Genomic DNA, 18,209 nt, shown 5'->3' with positions numbered 1-18,209 from the left:
ATTCTTTCTCCCCTATCCCAAGGAGAAAGTTGAGAGTAAATGTGAATAAGAGGAAGGTTATTAGGTTCAGTAGGGTTGTGGGACAAGTTAATTGGGATGTAAGTTTGAAGAGAAAAACTGGACAAAGTGAAGTGTTTTAGATATCTGGGAGTGGACTTAGCAGCAGATGGAACCATGGAAGCAGAGGTGAGTCAGAGGGTTGAGGAGGGAGCAAAGGTTCTGGGAGTGATGAAGAATGTGTGGAAGGAGAGAATTTTATCTTGGAGCAAAACAATAGGAATAATACTTCCAACAATGTTATATGATTGCAAGGCATGGGCTGTACGGAAGAGGGTATACCACATGATTCCAATTCACTCTATTCCTTGCACGCCTTTCACCCTCCTGCATGTTCAGGCCCCGATCACTCAAAATCTTTTTCACTCCATCTTTCCACCTCCAATTTGGTCTCCCATTCTCCTTATTCCCTCAACCTCTGATAAATATACCTTCTTTGTCAATCTTTCCTCACTCATTCTCTCCATGTGACCAAACCATTTCAATACACCCTCTTCTACTATCTCAACCACACTCTTTTTATTACCACACATCTCTCTTACCCTTTCATTACTTACTCGATCAAACCACCTTACACCACATATTTTCCTCAAACATCTCATTTCCAACACATCCACCCTCCTCCGCACAACCCTATCTATAGCCCACGCCTTGCAACCATATAGCATTGTTGGAACCACTATTCCTTCAAACATACCCATCTTTGCTTTCCAAGATAATGTTCTTGCCTTCCACACATTTTTCAACGCTACCATAACTTTCGCTCCCACTCCCACCCTGTGACTCACTTCCACTTTTATGGTTCCATCCGCTGCTGAATCCACTCTCAGATATCTAAAACACTTCACTTCCTCCAGTTTTTCTCCGTTCAAACTTACCTCCCAATTAACTTGTCCCTCAACCCTACTGAACCTAATAAACTTGCTCTTATTCACATTTACTCTTGGCTTTCTTCTCACACACTTTACCAAACTCAGTCACCAACTTCTACAGTTTCTCACCCAAATCAGCCACCAGCACTGTATCATCAGCGAACAACAACTGACTCACTTCCCAAGCCCCCTCATCAACAGACTGCATACTTGCCACTCTCTCCAAAACTTTATATTATGATATCTAATCACTGTTTTCCACATCAGGAAACAGACAAATAATGGCCCATCCACTCATATGCACATATATATACATAAACACTCATACACGCACAAATACATATCAACATATACACATATACATACATACACAGACATATACATTTATACACATGTACATATTCATACTTGTTGGCCTTCATCCGTTCCTGCCACTACCCCACCATACAGGAAATAGCATCGTTATCCCTGCTATACTGGTGTAATGCCAGGAAAACCAACAAAACAGGCCACATTTGATCACACTCCTTCTCTAGCTGTCATGTGCAATGCACCGAAACCACAGTTCCCTATCCCTGCGAACTTTTCCATGGTTAATCCCTGATGCTTTATATATTGAGAGAATGGGGAAATTATAGAGGTGAGGTCAGGTGAGCTTGGGAAGGAGACTTGTGTAAGGAAGTGCCAGGAGAGATTAAGTGCAGTATGGCAAAAGGTGAGAGCAATTAACATGAGGGGAGTGGGTGTGAAATGGGATGTATTTGGGGAAACAGTGATGGCATGTGCAAAAGATGCATGTGGCACGAGAAAGATGGGAGGTGGGGAGACTAGAAAGGGTAGTGACTGGGTGATGAAGAAGTAAAGTTGTTAGTGAAAGAGAAAACAGTGGCATTTGGACAATACTTAAAAGGAAGGAGTGCAAATGAGTGGAAGATGTAAAAGAAAGCAAGAGGTCAAGAGGAAGGTGCAAGGGTTGAAAAAGAGGGCAAGTCAGAGTTGGGGTGATAAAGTACCGTTAAATTTTAGGGAGAATAAAAAAGATGTTTTGGAAAGAGGTAAATAATGTGCATAAGACAAGAGAACAAATGGGAACATCAGTGAAGGGAGCAAGGGGGGAGAAGTAATAACAGGTAGTGATGAAGTGAGGAGATGGAGTGAGGATTTTGAAGGTTTGTTAAATGTTTTTGATGATAAGAGTGGCAGATGCAGGGTGTTTTGGTCTGGGTGGTGTGCAAAGTGAGTGGGTCAGGGAGATTAGTTTGGTTAAGAGAGAAGAGGTAGCGAAAGTTTTGCAGAAGATGAAATCTGGCAAGGATGGTATTGCAGTAGAGTTTATCAAGAAAGGGGGTGACTGTGTTGTTCATTGGTTGGTAAGGATATTCAATGTATGTATGGATCATGATAAAGTGCCTGAGGACTGGCAGAATGCATGCATAGTACCAGTGTACAAAGGCAACGGGGATAAATGTGAGTGTTCAAACTACAGAGGAATAAGTTTGTAGAGTATTACTAGGGGGGGTATTGATTGAGAGGGTGAAGGCATGTACAGATTATCAGATTGGGGAAAAGCAGTGTGGTTTCAAAAGTGGTAGAGGATGTGTGGATCAGGAGTTTGCTTTGAAGTATGTGTGAGAAACAGGTGGATTTGTATGTAGCATTTATGGATCTGGAAAAGGCATAATATGATAGGGTTGATAGAAAGTATATATAGTGTGGAAGGTAAGCTGCTAAAAGCAGTGAAAAGGTTTTGCCAAGGATGTAAGATATGTGTACGAGTAGGAAGAGAGGAGAGTGATTGGTTCCCATGGAAGATTGGTCTGTAGCAGGGGTGTGTGATGTCCCTGTGGTTGTTTAACTTCTTTATGGATGGGGTGGTTAGGGAGGTAAATGCAAGCTTTGGAAAGAGGAGCGAGTATGCAGTCTGTTAGGGATGAGAGGGTCTGGAAAATGAGTCAGTCATTGTTCAACGAATATACAGCACTGGTGGCTGATTCGAGTGAGAAACTGCAGAAGTTGGTTTTGGTGACTTAAGTTTGGAAAAGTGTGTGAAGGGAAAAAGTTGAGAGTAAATGTGAACAAGAGTAAGGGTTGAGGGACAAGTAAATTGGCATGTAAGTTTGAATGGAGAAAAATTGGAAGAAGTAATGTGCTTTAGATATCTGGGAGTAGACTTAGCAGGAAATGGAACCATGGAAGTGAAAGTGAGTCACAGGGTGGGGCAGGGGGGCAAAGGTTCTAGGAGTGATGAAGAATGTGTGGAAGGACAGAACATTAGCTTGGAGCACAAAATGAGCATGTTTGAGGGAATAGTAGTTTTAACAATATTATATGGTTGCGAGGCATTGGTTAAAGATAGGGTTGTACAGAAGAGAGTGGATGTTTTGGAAATGAAATGTTTGAGGACAATATGTGGTGGGAGGTGGTTTGATCGAGTAAGTAATAAAAGGGTAAGAGAGATGTGTGGAAATAAAAAGAGTGTGGTTGAGGGAGCAAAAGAGGGCGTGTTGAAATGGTTTGGATATATAGAGAGAATGAGTGAGGAAAGGTTGACAAAAAGGACATGTGTGTCAGACTTGGAGAGAACAAAAAGAAGTGGGAGACCAAATTGTAGTTGTAAGATGAAGTGAAAAAGATTTTGAGCAATCAGGTCCTGAACATACAGGAGGGTGACAAGTGTGCAAGGAATAGAGTGAATTGGAACGGTCGTATACCAGGGTCGACATGTTGTCAATGGACAGAACCACAGTATGTGAAGTGTCTGGGGTAAACCATGGAAAGGTCTAAGGGGCCTGGATGTGGATAGGGAGCTGTGGTTTCAGTGGATTACACATGACAGCGAGAGACTGAGTGTGAAAAAATGTGCCACTTTCTAGCCAACAAGGATTCATTATTAATTCACTGCATTTCTATCATCTTACAAACGGTATTTCCAAATCTCTCTAATATCATCTACTCAGTGTAAAGAACCTTCCTTATGATTTTACTCTGGAGTTTTCTGTACCTTGACTTCAATAATTTCCCTTAGTTTCTCTCTCTTGGTCTCCATCCATCACCTCAAGTTATTTCCCCTAGTCTCTGTCCCCCATATCCAGTATTCTCTCTTGTCTGGCTTCTTTCCAGGTCACTCAAAAGGATCTCTCTTGCCCCTTTTCTTGGAGCATTTCTATTTCTACTGGTCTCAGAACTTTCTTGATATATCTAAAACTTCTCATCAAAGGCCTCCATTAATTTGCTACGTTCCCTTATTTCTTCTCTCAAATGATGTATCCAATACATTTCTGAAAGATTATCAAAACTTTCTTAACCCCTGTGGAATTTTCCCCACTGTCACCTAGCTTTTCAATCATTTCCTTCCCTCTCTTATTTTTCCTTAAACTTAAATCCAACAAAATTTCTTTTCAAAAGAGCTCATTTAAGTACATCTAGGATGACCTGTTCAAATTTCTAAGGTCTTTTAATTATTTCCAAGGCACCCTTTTCTCTACTATTGCCAATCACAACTCTATCATTCCCAGCCATTATTTACCCTTTAAATTTAAGAGCAAATAAAACAACAAATTTCAAAACCATCTCAAAGGTCTTCACTTGCATACAAATCTCTTGTTGTCCTCATGGTTTAACACCTCTACCTCTAGCTTCCTAACCCAGGATCTATGTTTATGGGGCTTCCACATCACTCAGAAAACCAGCTATGCCCACTGAGCAGGACCACAGGTCACAAAGTGTATAATGTCTTTGTGGGGTGAGCAAAGGACAACTGAGGAGTAGGTGTTCAATATCTTCAGTAAAGAGGTTGCACCTTGGTACAACAGGAAGTCTTGTGATACAGTGAAATAGCCTGCAATTTCAGAAATAGGTGATATTCAATGACATTTAAGTCTGGACTGAAAGAGCTGTTGCTAAGTAATTGTCAGGTCATAATACTGTGTATTCATTTTGTCAATGTCATGATTTTTTTTGGGGGGGAAGATGGAATGTGTGTGTACATATCACTGAAGTGTGGCAGGGGTAAACTTTATATTTCAAGTTAGGGGTTGGTTGCTAGTTATGAAATCAATTGGGTGGGAGAAGTCTAATACCGCTGCACAAAATTAAGCACCGAGATTAATGGAGTGAGATTGAACGAAAAGTATTTTTGTTTTATTGTGCAAGAGCTGAATGTTTGTGTTTACTAAGCAGCAATGATCTTTCTGACTGCTCTGCTCTGTGTGGTATGCACTTTTGTTATATAAGCTTTTGACAGGGTGGGTGACAAGGCAGGTGAGGTATAACCTAAGGTGAATTGGACAAATTTTCTATGGAGAATACAAAGGGATTATTTTTCTTGTCCAAATATGGTAACTGTAAGTGTTCTGAGGATATTAATTTGCTTATGACCAGGGGATAGGGGAGAAAAAATACTTCCCATGCATTCCTCAAGTGTCGTAGAAGGCGACTAAAGGGGACGGGAGCGGGGGGCTAGAAACCCTTCCCTCCTTGTATTTAACTTTCTAAAAGGGGCAACAGAAGGAGTCACGCGGGGAGTGCTCATCCTCCTCGAAGGCCCAGATTTGGATGTCTAAATGTGTGTGGATGTAACCAAGATGGGAAAAAAGGAGAGATAGGTAGTATGTTTGAGGAATGGAACCTGGATGTTTTGGCTCTGAGTGAAACAAAGCTCAAGTGTAAAGAGGAAGAGTGGTTGGGAATGTCTTGGGAGTAAAGTCAGGGGTTAGTGAGAGGACAAGAGCAAGGGAAGAAGTAGCACTACTCCTGGAACAGGAGTGGTGGGAGTATGTGATAGAGTGTACGAAAGTAAACTCTAGATTGATATGGGTAAAACTGAAAGTGGATGGAGAGAGATGAGTGATTATTGGTGCATATACACCTGGGCATGAGAAGAAAGATCATGAGAGGCAAATGTTTTGGGAGCAGCTGAGTGTGTTAGTAGTTTTGATGCTCGAGACTGGGTTATAGTGATGGGTGATTTGAATGCAAAGGTGAGTAATGTGGCAGTTGAGGGAATAATTGGTGTACATGGGGTGTTCAGTGTTATACATGGAAATAGTGAGGAGCTTGTAGATTTATGTGCTGAAAAAGGACTGGTGATTGGAAATACCTGGTTTAAAAAGAGAGATGTACATAAGTATACATATATAAGCAGGAGAGATGGCCAGAGAGCGTTATTGGATTACGTGTTAATTGATAGGCGTGCGAAAGAGAGACTTTTGGATGTTTATGTGTAGAGAGATGCAACTGGAGGGATGTCTGATCAGTATCTTGTGGAGGCGAAAGTGAAGATTTGTAGAGGTTTTCAGAAAAGAAAAGAGAATGTTGGGGTGAAGAGAGTGGTGAGAGTAAATGAGCTTGGGAAGGAGATTTATGTGAGGAAGTACCAGGAGACTGTGAGTACAGAATGGAAAAAGGTGAGAACAAAGGACATAAGGGGAGTGGGGGAGGAATGGGATGTATTTAGGGAAGCAGTGATGGCTTGCGCAAAAAATGCTTGTGGCATGAGAAGCGTGGGAGGTGGGCAGATTAGAAAGGGTAGTGAGTGGTGGGATGAAGAAGTAAGATTGTTGGTGAAAGAGAAGAGAGAGGCATTTGGACGATTTTTGCAGGGAAATAATGCAAATGAGTGGGAGATGTTTTAGTATAAAAGAAAGAGGCAGGAGGTCAAGAGAAAGGTGCAAGAGGTGAAAAAGAGGGCAAATGAGAGTTGGGGTGAGATAGTATAATTAAGCTTTAGGGAGAATAAAAAGATGTTTTGGAAGGAGGTAAATAAAGTGCGTAAGACAAGGGAACAAATGGGAACATCGGTGAAGGGGGCTAATGGGGAGGTGATAATAAGTAGTCGTGATGTGAGAAGGAGATGGAGTGAGTATTTTGAAGGTTTGTTGAATATGTTTGATGATAGAGGGGCAGATATAGGGTGTTTTGGTCGAGGTGGTGTGCAAAGTGAGAGGGTTAGGGAAAATGATTTGGCAAACAGAAAAGAGGTAGTAAAAGCTTCGTGGAAGATGAAAGCCGGCAAGGCAGCAGGTTTGGAAGGTGTTGCAGTGGAATTTATTAAAAAAGGGGGTGACTGCATTGTTGACTGGTTGGTAAGGTTATTTAATGTATGTATGACTCATGCTGAGGTGCCTAAGGATTGGTGGAATGCTTGGATAGTGCCATTTTACAAAGGCAAAGGGGATAAAAGTGAGTGCTCAAATTACAGAGGTATAAGTTCATTGAGTATTCCTGGGAAATTATATGGGAGGGTATTGATTGAGAGGGTGGAGGCATGTACAAAGCATCAGATTGGGGAAGAGCAGTGTGGTTTCAGAAGTGGTAGAGGATGTGTGGATCAGGTGTTTGCTTTGAAGAATGTATGTGAGAATACTTAGAAAAGCAAATGGATTTGTATGTAGCATCTATGGATCTGGAGAAGGGATATGATAGAGTTGATAGAGATGCTCTGTTGAAGGTATTAAAAATATATGGTGGGGGAGGCAAGTTGTTAGAAGCAGTGAAAAGTTTTTATCGAGGATGTAAGGCATGTGTACGTGTAGGAAGAGAGGAAAGCGATTGGTTCTCAGTGAATGTTGGTTTGTGGCAGGGGTGCGTGATGCCTCCATGGTTGTTTAATTTGTTTATGGATGGGGTTGTTAGGGAGGTGAATGCAAAAAATGCAAGAGTTTTGGAAAGAGGGGCAAGTATGCAGTCTCTTGTGGATGAGAGAGCTTGGGAAGTGAGTCAGTTGTTGTTCGCTGATGATACAGCGCTGGTAGCTGATTCGGGTGAGAAACTGCAGAAGCTGGTGACTGAGTTTGGTAAAGTGTGTGAAAGAAGAAAGCTGAAAGTAAATGTGAAGAGCAAGGTTATTAGGTACAGTAGGGTTGAGGGACAAGTCAATTGGGAGGCAAGTTTGAATGGAGAAAAACTGGAGGAAGTGAAGTGTTTTAGATACCTGGGAGTGGATTTGGCAGTGGATGGAACCATGGGAGCAGAAGTGAATCACAGGGTGGGGGAAGGGGCAAAAGTTGTGGAGCGTTAAACATGTGTGGAAGTCGAGAACTTTATCTTGGAAAGCAAAAATGGGTATGTTTGAAGGAATAGTGGTTCCAACAATGTTATATGGTTGTGAGGCATGGGCTATAGACAGAGTTGTGTGGAGGAGGGTGGATGTGCTGGAAATGAGATGTTTGAGGACATGTTGTGTGAGGTGGTTTGATCGAGTAAGTAATGAAATGGTAAGAGAGATGTGTGGTAATAAAAAGAGTGGTTGAGAGAGCAGAAGATGGTGCTTCGAAATGGTTTGGTCACAAGGAGAGAATGAGTGAGGAAAGATTGACCAAGAGGATATATGTGTCATAGAGGTGGAGTGAACAAGGAGAAATGGGAGACCAAATTGGAGGTGGAAAGATGGAGTGAAAAAGATTTTGAGTGATCAGGACCTGAACATGCAGGAGGGTGAAAGGCATGCAAGGAATAGAGTGAATTGGAACGATGTGGTATACCGGGTTCGATGTACTGTCAATGGATTGAACCAGGGCATGTGAAGCATCTGGGGTAAACTATGGAAAGTTTTGTGGGGCCTGGATGTGGAAAGGGAGCTGTGGTTACGGTGCATTATATATGACAGCTAGAGACTTATTGTGAGCGAATGTGGCCTTTGTTGTCTTTTCCTAGCGCTACCTTGTGCACATGCGGGGGGGGAGGGGGTTGTCATTTCATGTGTGGCGGGGTGGTACAGGAATGAATAAGGGCAGACAGTATGAATTATGTACATGTGTATATATGTATATGTCTGTGTGTGTGTGTATATATATATATGTATACGTTGAGATGTATAGATATGTGTATGTGCGTGTGTGGACGTGTATGTATATACATGTGTATGTGGGTGGGTTGAGCCAATCTTTCGTCTGTTTCCTTGCGCTACCTCGCTAATGTGGGAGGCAGTGACAAAGTATAATAAAATGAATAATAATGGCCTTTGTGTTGCTGTAATGTTAGGAGCAAATAATGTTTGTTGAATAACATACCCAGCATATCCAAGTTTTGCTAAGTGGGAGTGGATAACCATTCAGGGAGATTCTATAAGAGGTATGTGGTGATGTTGGATTTTTGTGGTGAAGCAAACTGCAAACATCCTGTTTTTAGTGAGACAGTGTTCTAATTGTGGAATTACACTGCTGTTTGGGTAGTGTCTGGGTGCTGTGATGAGACTGCATTGTATACGGGAACACTTTCATCCTGTGGTCTCCAAGAAGTGATTGATCATGTACGACGAGACCAGAGAGAGCTGGAGAGAGAACTGCTCCCTGAGGAACTACACTGCAGAGCCTGAGAGTTTTGGAGCTGAGGCCTGGCTTGGTGGCCAGCTATGAAGTTGGCTAAACACTTTTGATCACTTCTAAGTTATGGAGGATGGCGTCAAATCTTTAGCATGAGTATATGTCAGAAGATAACACTGAATGCTTTACTGATAAGAATAGTTACTAATACTATAAGGGAAGGGGTTGTGGATGGCTGAAGCCATCAAGAATGTGTTGTGAGGGTTTGTGTGCAGTTTGGTCAAAAAAAATACTGGTAATAAAATTCCTGGGAGAAAAGAGGCCTATTTCTAGTTCAAGCAGATGGATACCACTCTTTGTCCTCATTTTTCTTCTTTTCTCATTTATTTTCTTTCTTTGTCTTTACTGCCTCTCACCAACAATCTAAGTTTTGATCTTCATTTTGGTTACAATAAAGGTAATTATTTTGAGACAAGCAAAATATAACTTCAAACTCTGAGCAAAAATTTTCATCAAATGATCAGTCTGACATTTCACACAAGTGACTTCTTCACACATTGAAACATTTCCAGGCACTTTTCTCAATCACTTGTCCTAAGTACAACCACTCCCCAATACTTATAGGCCAATGTGATCAATTTCTCTCTACTTTCACAGTAAAATCTGGGTCAGGCTGCTGAACTTCTCCCATCAAGTGCTCCCTTTCTGTGTATGTGCTATTTCTGAATTATGCATTTATGTAAAATTTACATGCATGGGGGCCCTATCACTTCACCTCTTATATCTACAATAAATCCTCTTTTATTTCTCCAATGATATCCACATTTATTTCATATCTTTACCTGGCTCCAAATGTCCACTATTCTGCTGCTAAAGAAAGACATCTTCACATCCCTCCTGTAAGATTTACATAGATTGTCATGTACTGTACTAAGATGTTAAACATGCAGCTATGTTATAGAAAAAATGAAACTTAGTAAATACCTTTCCTAAGAAAGAACTCATTATCAAACAGAGGGTTTAAATCAAATTTTAACAGGAAGTTGGATTAGTACCTTGGCCAAGACGGTGAGATCAAGGATACTGGAGGATACTGTGCCAGAGGCGTTTGTGGCCGTATTTAATACAGCAGTGTTCTGTAAGGACAGGTAAATCACTCAGTCATATACATCTACACACAAATGCTGACTGACTGAGAGACAAAATCAGGGATATTAACAAATTAAGAGATATTAGGTGAAGTGTCAGAAATTAGTTGTCATTAACAATATCTAGCATTACTATATACACAATCATTTAAGTGATGAATCAAAGCTACACTAAAATATACCTTATCACAAAAAAATTCAGTTACAATTTACATATTTAAACAATTTTTCAGGCATTTCCATCTTAACTTTCTCTTTAAAAGTTCAGAGATTACATACAATCTTAGCAAGTATCTATAATCTTAGTTCAAACTAACAAGTTTTATGCCATCTCCCATTAAAGAAGGATTAGTTAGACCAGAAACTAATTGAAGAGTCACTGACATAATACACAATACCGTGCACTAACACCAATCAACGCCCCTTGGCTACAGGATTAGACCTACACTGCCTATGTTTCAAGTGCAAAGTATCATCAATATATGGGCAAAATAGAGAAAATCTGTAATCTCTGGATCAAAAAAATTTTCAGACTTTGGAATTATGTATCTTAGATATACACGGGCCACAGATTTTCCCTGAACATATTGTAATCTTGACAGAATGTTTTGTGTACCTAATGCATGTATAATGTTATATGTTTGTAATACATGCAAATATGTAAACAGAGAAGAGGTAGTAAAAGCTTTGCGGAAGATGAAAGCCGGCAAGGCAGCAGGTTTGGATGGTATTGCAGTGGAATTTATTAAAAAAGGGGGTGACTGTGTTGTTGACTGGTTGGTAAGGTTATTTTATGTGTGTATGACTCATGGTGAGGTGCCTGAGGATTGGCGGAATGCGTGCATAGTGCCATTGTACAAAGGCAAAGGGGATAAGAGTGAGTGCTCAAATTACAGAGGTATAAGTTTGTTGAGTATTCCTGGTAAATTATATGGGAGGGTATTGATTGAGAGGGTGAAGGCATGTACAGAGCATCAGATTGGGGAAGAGCAGTGTGGTTTCAGAAGTGGTAGAGGATGTGTGGATCAGGTGTTTGCTTTGAAGAATGTATGTGAGAAATACTTAGAAAAGCAAATGGATTTGTATGTAGCATTTATGGATCTGGAGAAGGCATATGATAGAGTTGATAGAGATGCTCTGTGGAAGGTATTAAGAATATATGGTGTGGGAGGAAAGTTGTTAGAAGCAGTGAAAGGTTTTTATCGAGGATGTAAGGCATGTGTACGTGTAGGAAGAGAGGAAAGTGATTGGTTCTCAGTGAATGTAGGTTTGCGGCAGGGGTGTGTGATGTCTCCATGGTTGTTTAATTTGTTTATGGATGGGGTTGTTAGGGAGGTAAATGCAAGAGTCTTGGAAAGAGGGGCAAGTATGAAGTCTGTTGGGGATGAGAGAGCTTGGGAAGTGAGTCAGTTGTTGTTCGCTGATGATACAGCGCTGGTGGCGGATTCATGTGAGAAACTGCAGAAGCTGGTGACGGAGTTTGGTAAAGTGTGTGGAAGAAGAAAGTTAAGAGTAAATGTGAATAAGAGCAAGGTTATTAGGTACAGTAGGGTTGAGGGTCAAGTCAATTGGGGGGTGAGTTTGAATGGAGAAAAACTGGAGGAAGTGAAGTGTTTTAGATATCTGGGAGTGGATCTGTCAGCGGATGGAACCATGGAAGCGGAAGTGGATCATAGGGTGGGGGAGGGGGCGAAAATTTTGGGAGCCTTGAAAAATGTGTGGAAGTCGAGAACATTATCCCGGAAAGCAAAAATGGGTATGTTTGAAGGAATAGTGGTTCCAACAATGTTGTATGGTTGCGAGGCGTGGGCTATGGATAGAGTTGTTCGCAGGAGGATGGATGTGCTGGAAATGAGATGTTTGAGGACAATGTGTGGTGTGAGGTGGTTTGATCGAGTAAGTAACGTAAGGGTAAGAGAGATGTGTGGAAATAAAAAGAGCGTGGTTGAGAGAGCAGAAGAGGGTGTTTTGAAATGGTTTGGGAACATGGAGAGAATGAGTGAGGAAAGATTGACCAAGAGGATATATGTGTCGGAGGTGGAGGGAACGAGAAGAGGGAGACCAAATTGGAGGTGGAAAGATGGAGTGAAAAGGATTTTGTGTGATCGGGGCCTGAACATGCAGGAGGGTGAAAGGAGGGCAAGGAATAAAGTGAATTGGAGCGATTTGGTATACAGGGGTTGACGTGCTGTCAGTGGATTGAATCAAGGCATGTGAAGCGTCCGGGGTAAACCATGGAAAGCTGTGTAGGTATGTATATTTGCGTGTGTGGACGTGTGTATGTACATGTGTATGGGGGGGGTTGGGCCATTTCTTTCGTCTGTTTCCTTGCGCTACCTCGCAAACGCGGGAGACAGCGACGAGGTATAAAAAAAAAAAAAAAAAAAAAATGTAATCATATAAAACTTCAAAATATTTACTGAAACTATTTATTGAAAACTCATCCTCTATGCTGGCAGGTATCTGGGCCAAAGATTTTGGGAATTTAAGGATTCTAAAAATAAAGATTTTTGATGTTTCGCTTATGATATGATGCCAACTCACATGATATAAGAAATCTATATGTGTTTAGTTCTACACAGAGTTGACAGCCACATATAAAGAAAAGCAGAACAGAAAAAATCTGTTCATCTGACTTCCAAGTGCAGGTATCCAACCATGCCAAGTATCTATCAGGATTCAACCAAACCTCTCAAATATCAGTCTTCCCTTTTGGATGCAAAAATAGAACTTACACAGTCTTTTGCAATTTGGCCAATACAAGCACAGCTTTTTCAGCATGCAGTTTACCATGTAGTCTTGGAGGCTTATTTCATTAACAAAATACACCATCCCTTCATGACATCAACCATTAACAATGCAAACACATCTCTAGTCATTGGAAACCAAAGCAAAGAAGCAAAAGTGAGTGGCACTGAGCAGTAAGTCAAAATCTACATTATAAAATGCATTGATAAAGATAAGCTTACAATTAGACCATGCCATGAGTTTTGACACTGACATGAACAATTCAGAGAAGGCTTCACTTTATTTACATCTATGTTGCAAGACCTTAAGATGAACTTCAGCATTTGTTTTTATGTAAGTACATAAAGTAAACATATAATCCATTGCAGCTTCTTGAAATGAAGAAACAGTAACTTGGTTAAATACAACTGCATATATATGCATTTCCCATCCATATATCTTTCTGTATTTCATTCATTTCCCATTATCTAACTATCTGTCTATATCTTTGATGCCTGTTCCCAACTAGAACTCCCTCAAGGGGGTGGCCATGGCAATAAAGTCTCCATAACAAGTTAACTCCAGTGCCACAATGTACCCTTTAGTGCCTCACCCTCAACAGGCCACTGGCAGAGGGCAACCCTAGCACAGTCTTTGCAGAGGCTCTTACCTAATGTTTCTACCTAAAGCTCCTGCCCAAATATTCCTACCTGCTACTTTTATCTACTGCTCATACCATTTTGTCAAAAGGCATCATTAACTTTCAAATCAACAAAATTCAACCCTGCATTAATGTAATACGTTGGGCATACCCATATCCTCTTGTCTATCTGGACACCTCATATACAGAACATAAAAAAATCTGCTTCCCAGATATTCTGTATCTTCAAGGGTCTTAGCTCCAGAAAGGAATGGCTCTTCTTCTACTCCTTTCTTAACCAACAGAGAATCAAAAGCTTTTCACTGCATCAACCCACCTGCTGTCTCCTCTATGCAAACTTCCTTTTCTGTCATAATACTGCTGCCATTTCTTTGTTCTTTAAAAACTTTCTTTGATCTACAGGTTCCACTTTAAAAACTGTCTTATAAGCTGTTCACATGTGTCCAAGCCAAAAAGCCCCAGACTCACAGAACATGACTGGCTGCTCCTTCCCATTGTTTCTGGGTGGAGACCAGCCCCACATAGACTATCTGTTACAATACTTATTTTCTCAAACAATGAAGCCATGGAAATCTCTTCCACTCCCTTTTCCTATAATGTTTCCACCTTTAAGAGTCAGGTTTATAAACAACTGAAGAGCTCAAATTTATCTTTTATGCAATCTTTTCCTCATACTCTATTTTTTCATTCATAAAAGACAGTCACAAGTGGGACATGTTTTAGGCCATGCCATGTCAGTTACTTAATAAAGAATTGACTTTTCCAGCTCTACTTATCAACTACATTTTTCAACACAATATTATCAAAAAAATATGGCAATGGAACTCTGAAGTTATCCCATATACTGTAAGTCCCAACACAGTCAGATAATTGGACATTATTGCACTTAAAAAACCATCTGAAAACCCTGTTCACTGTTCACCTATATCCACTAATACTGGGAAGTCCCTAAATCAAATTCCGCCATCAGCCTTCATATCTATTGTCACTCTACAAAATTTGACAAAACCATATTTCAGTGATTCCCTAACCTGGGCTCCTGACCCCCATATGGGGTTGGAAGTCTCAGCATAGAAAGTCACAGAGAGCTCATGGGATCGTTGGGGTTGCAAGTGTCTTATGAAGTGTTACAGTCATTGTTAAGGAGCCAAATGTTTCACAGCTTCGTTTGTCTTGGTTCAGTCCACTGACAACACATCAACCCCTTTAAATGACATCATTCCAATTCATCTTATCCCACACACACCTTTAACTCTCTTGCATAATCATATTCATTTTAATATTTATTTTGTTGCCGTCTCCCGCGTTAGCGATGTAGCGCAAGGAAACAGACGAAAGAATGGCCCAACCCACCCACATACACATGTATATACATAAACGCCCACACACGCACATATACATACCCATACATTCCAACATATACATACACATATATACACATGTAAATATTCATACATGCTGCCTTCATTCATTCTCGCCGCCACCCTGCCACACACGAAATGGTCCCCCCCCCAACGCGTGCGAGGTAGCGCTAGGAAAAGACAACAAAGGCCACATTCGTTCATACTCAGTCTCTAGCTGTCATGTATAATGCACTGAAACCACAGCTCCCTTTCCACATCCAGGCCCCACAAAACTTTCCATGGTTTACCCTAGACACTCCACATGCCCTGGTTCAATCCATCGACAGCATGTCGACCCCGGTATACCACATAGTTCCAATTCACTCTATTCCTTGCACGCCTTTCACTCTCCCTTATGTTCAGGCCCTGATCGCTTAAAATCTTTTTCACTCCATCTTTCCACCTCCAATTTGGTCTCTCACTTCTCGTCATTCCCTCCACCTCTGACACATATATCCATTTGTCAATCTTTCCTCACTCATTCTCTCCATGTGACCAAACCATTTCAATACACCCTCTTCTGCTCTCTCAACCACACTCTTTATTACCACACATCTCTCTTACCCTTTCATTACTTACTCGATTAAACCACCTCACACCACATATTGCCCTCAAACATCTCATTTCCAGCACATCCACCCTCCTCTGCACAGCCCTATCTACAGGCCAAGCCTCACAACCATATAACACTGTTGGAACCACTATTCCTTCAAACATACCCAGTTTTGCTCTCCAAGATAACGTCCTCGCCTTCCACGCATTCTTCAACGTTCCCAGAACCTTCACCCCTTCCCCCACCCTGTGACTCACTTCCATTTCCATGGTTCCATTTGCTGCTAAATCTACTCCCAGATATCTAAAACACTTCACTTCCTACAGTTTTTCTCCATTCAAACTTACTTCCCAATTTACTTGTCCCTCAATCCTACTGAGCCTAATAAGCTTGCTCTTATTCATATTCACTCTCAGCTTTCTTCTTTCACACACTTTACCAAACTCAAGTCACCAGCCTCTGCAGTTTCTTACCCGAATTAGCCACCAGCACTATATCATCAGCAAACAACAACTGACTCACTTCCCAAGCTCTCTCATCCACAACAGACTGCATACTTGTACCTCTATCCAAAACTCTTGCATTCACCTCCCTAACAACCCCATCCATAAACGAACAACCATGGAGACATCATGCACCCTGCCACAAACCAATATTCACTGGGAATGAATTACTTTCCTCTCTTCCTACTCACACACATGCCTTTCATCTTCAATGAAAACTTTTCACTGTTTCTAGCAACTTACCTCCCACACCATATACTCTTATTACCTTCCACAGAGCATCCCTATCAATTCTATCATATGCCTTCTCCAGATCCATAAATGCTACATACAAATCTATCTGTTTTTCTAAGTATTTCTCACATACATTCTTTAAAGCAAACACTTGATCCACACATCCTCTACCACTTCTGAAACCACACTGCTCCTCCCGAATCTGATGCTCTGTTCATGCACAAACTTATACCTCTGTAATTTAAACACTCACCTTTATCCCCTTTGCCTTTGTACAATGGCACTATGCATGCATTCTGCCAATCCTCACGCACCTCACCATGAACATACATACATTGAATATCCTCACCAACCAATCAACAACACAGTCACCCTTTTTTAATAAATTCCACTGCAATACCATCCAAACCCACTGCCTTGCCGGCTTTCAAATTCTGCAAAGCTTTCACTACCTGTTCTCTATTTACCAAACCATTCTCCCTAACCCTCTCACTTCACACACCATCTCGACCAAAACACCCAATATCTGCCACTCTATCATCAAACACATTCAACAAACCTTCAAAATATTCACTCCATCTCCTCACTTCACCACTACTTGTTATTACCTCCCCAATAGCTCCCTTCATCAATGTTCCCATTTGTTCTTTTGTTTTATGTACTTTATCTACCCCCTTCCAAAACAGCTTTCTATTCTCCCTAAAATCTAACGATACTCTCTCACCCCTACTCTCATTTGCCCTCTTTTTCACCTCTTGCACATTTCTCTTGACCTCCTGCCTCATTCTTTTATACATCTCCTATTCATTTGCACTATTTCCTTGCAAAAATCATCCAAATGCCTCTCTCTTCTCTTTCTCTAACAATCTTACTTCTTCATCCCACCACTCACTACCCTTTTCAATCTGCCCACCTCCCACCTTTCTCATGCCACAAGCATCTTTTGCGTAAGCCATCACTGCTTCCCTAAATACATCTCATTCCTCCCCCACTCCCCTTACATCATTTACTCTCACCTTTTTCCATTCTGCATTCAATCTTTCCTGGTGCTTCCTCACACAAGTCTCCCATGATTTAATGGTGTCCATTAATGCTGAAAGTCCATTAAATCAAATGTAACCTATTTCTGTACCATGTTTAAGTTCGCACACTTTCTTTTAACTCCTCTATCACTAGAGAACGTCATCTCAGAGAGCAAAAACAGGTATGTTTGAAGAAAGGGAAGTTCCATTTACGTTATATGCTTACAAGATTGTATGGAGGAGTGTGCATATGCTGGAAATGAAATATTTGAGAATAATATGTGGTCTGAGATGGTTTGATCGAGTAAGTGATGAAAGGGTATGAGAGGTGTGGTAATAAAAAGAGTGTGGTTGAGAGAGCAGAAGAAGGTGTGTTGAAATGGTTTGGACATATGGAAAGAATGAGAGAGGAATAGTTGACAAAGAGGATATATGTGTCAGAGGGGAAGGGAACAAGGAGAAGCAGAAGACTAAATTGGAGGTGGAAGGATGGAGTGTAAAAGATCTGGAGCTATCTGGGCCTGAACATACAGGAGGGTGAGAGGCGTGCAAGGAACAGAGTGAATTGGAACAATGTGGCATACCAGGGTCTACATGCTGTCAATGGACTGAACCAGGGTATGTAAAATGCCTTGTGTAAACCATGGAAAGGTCGGTGGGGCCCACATGTGGATAGGGAGCTGTGGTTTCAGTGCATTACACATGACAGCTAGAGACTGTGAACGAATGTGTTTTTTTTTTTTTGTGTGTGTGTGTTTCCTGGAGCTA

At 41.1% G+C, this 18,209-nt stretch overlaps 1 protein-coding gene across 5 annotated transcripts in view; it reads right to left on the bottom strand.

Annotated features, from left to right (window-relative positions):
* Positions 1-18,209, bottom strand: part of mop (tyrosine-protein phosphatase non-receptor type protein myopic) — a 170,436-nt gene that overhangs the window by 33,642 nt on the left and 118,585 nt on the right. For 4 of the 5 annotated variants that reach the window (XM_071690779.1, XM_071690778.1, XM_071690777.1 and 1 more), the window contains one exon: positions 10,246-10,326. The exons of the other annotated variant lie outside the window; for it this stretch is intronic. In XM_071690779.1, coding sequence (XP_071546880.1) covers positions 10,246-10,326 — 81 coding nt within the window. The remainder of the gene's footprint in view (positions 1-10,245; positions 10,327-18,209) is intronic. 5 annotated transcript variants of the gene reach the window in all.

The sequence above is a fragment of the Panulirus ornatus genome, chromosome 49 (assembly GCF_036320965.1).
Source record: "Panulirus ornatus isolate Po-2019 chromosome 49, ASM3632096v1, whole genome shotgun sequence".
Taxonomy (NCBI): Eukaryota; Metazoa; Arthropoda; class Malacostraca; order Decapoda; family Palinuridae; genus Panulirus; species Panulirus ornatus.
This window is presented reverse-complemented; position numbering and strand designations above follow the sequence as displayed.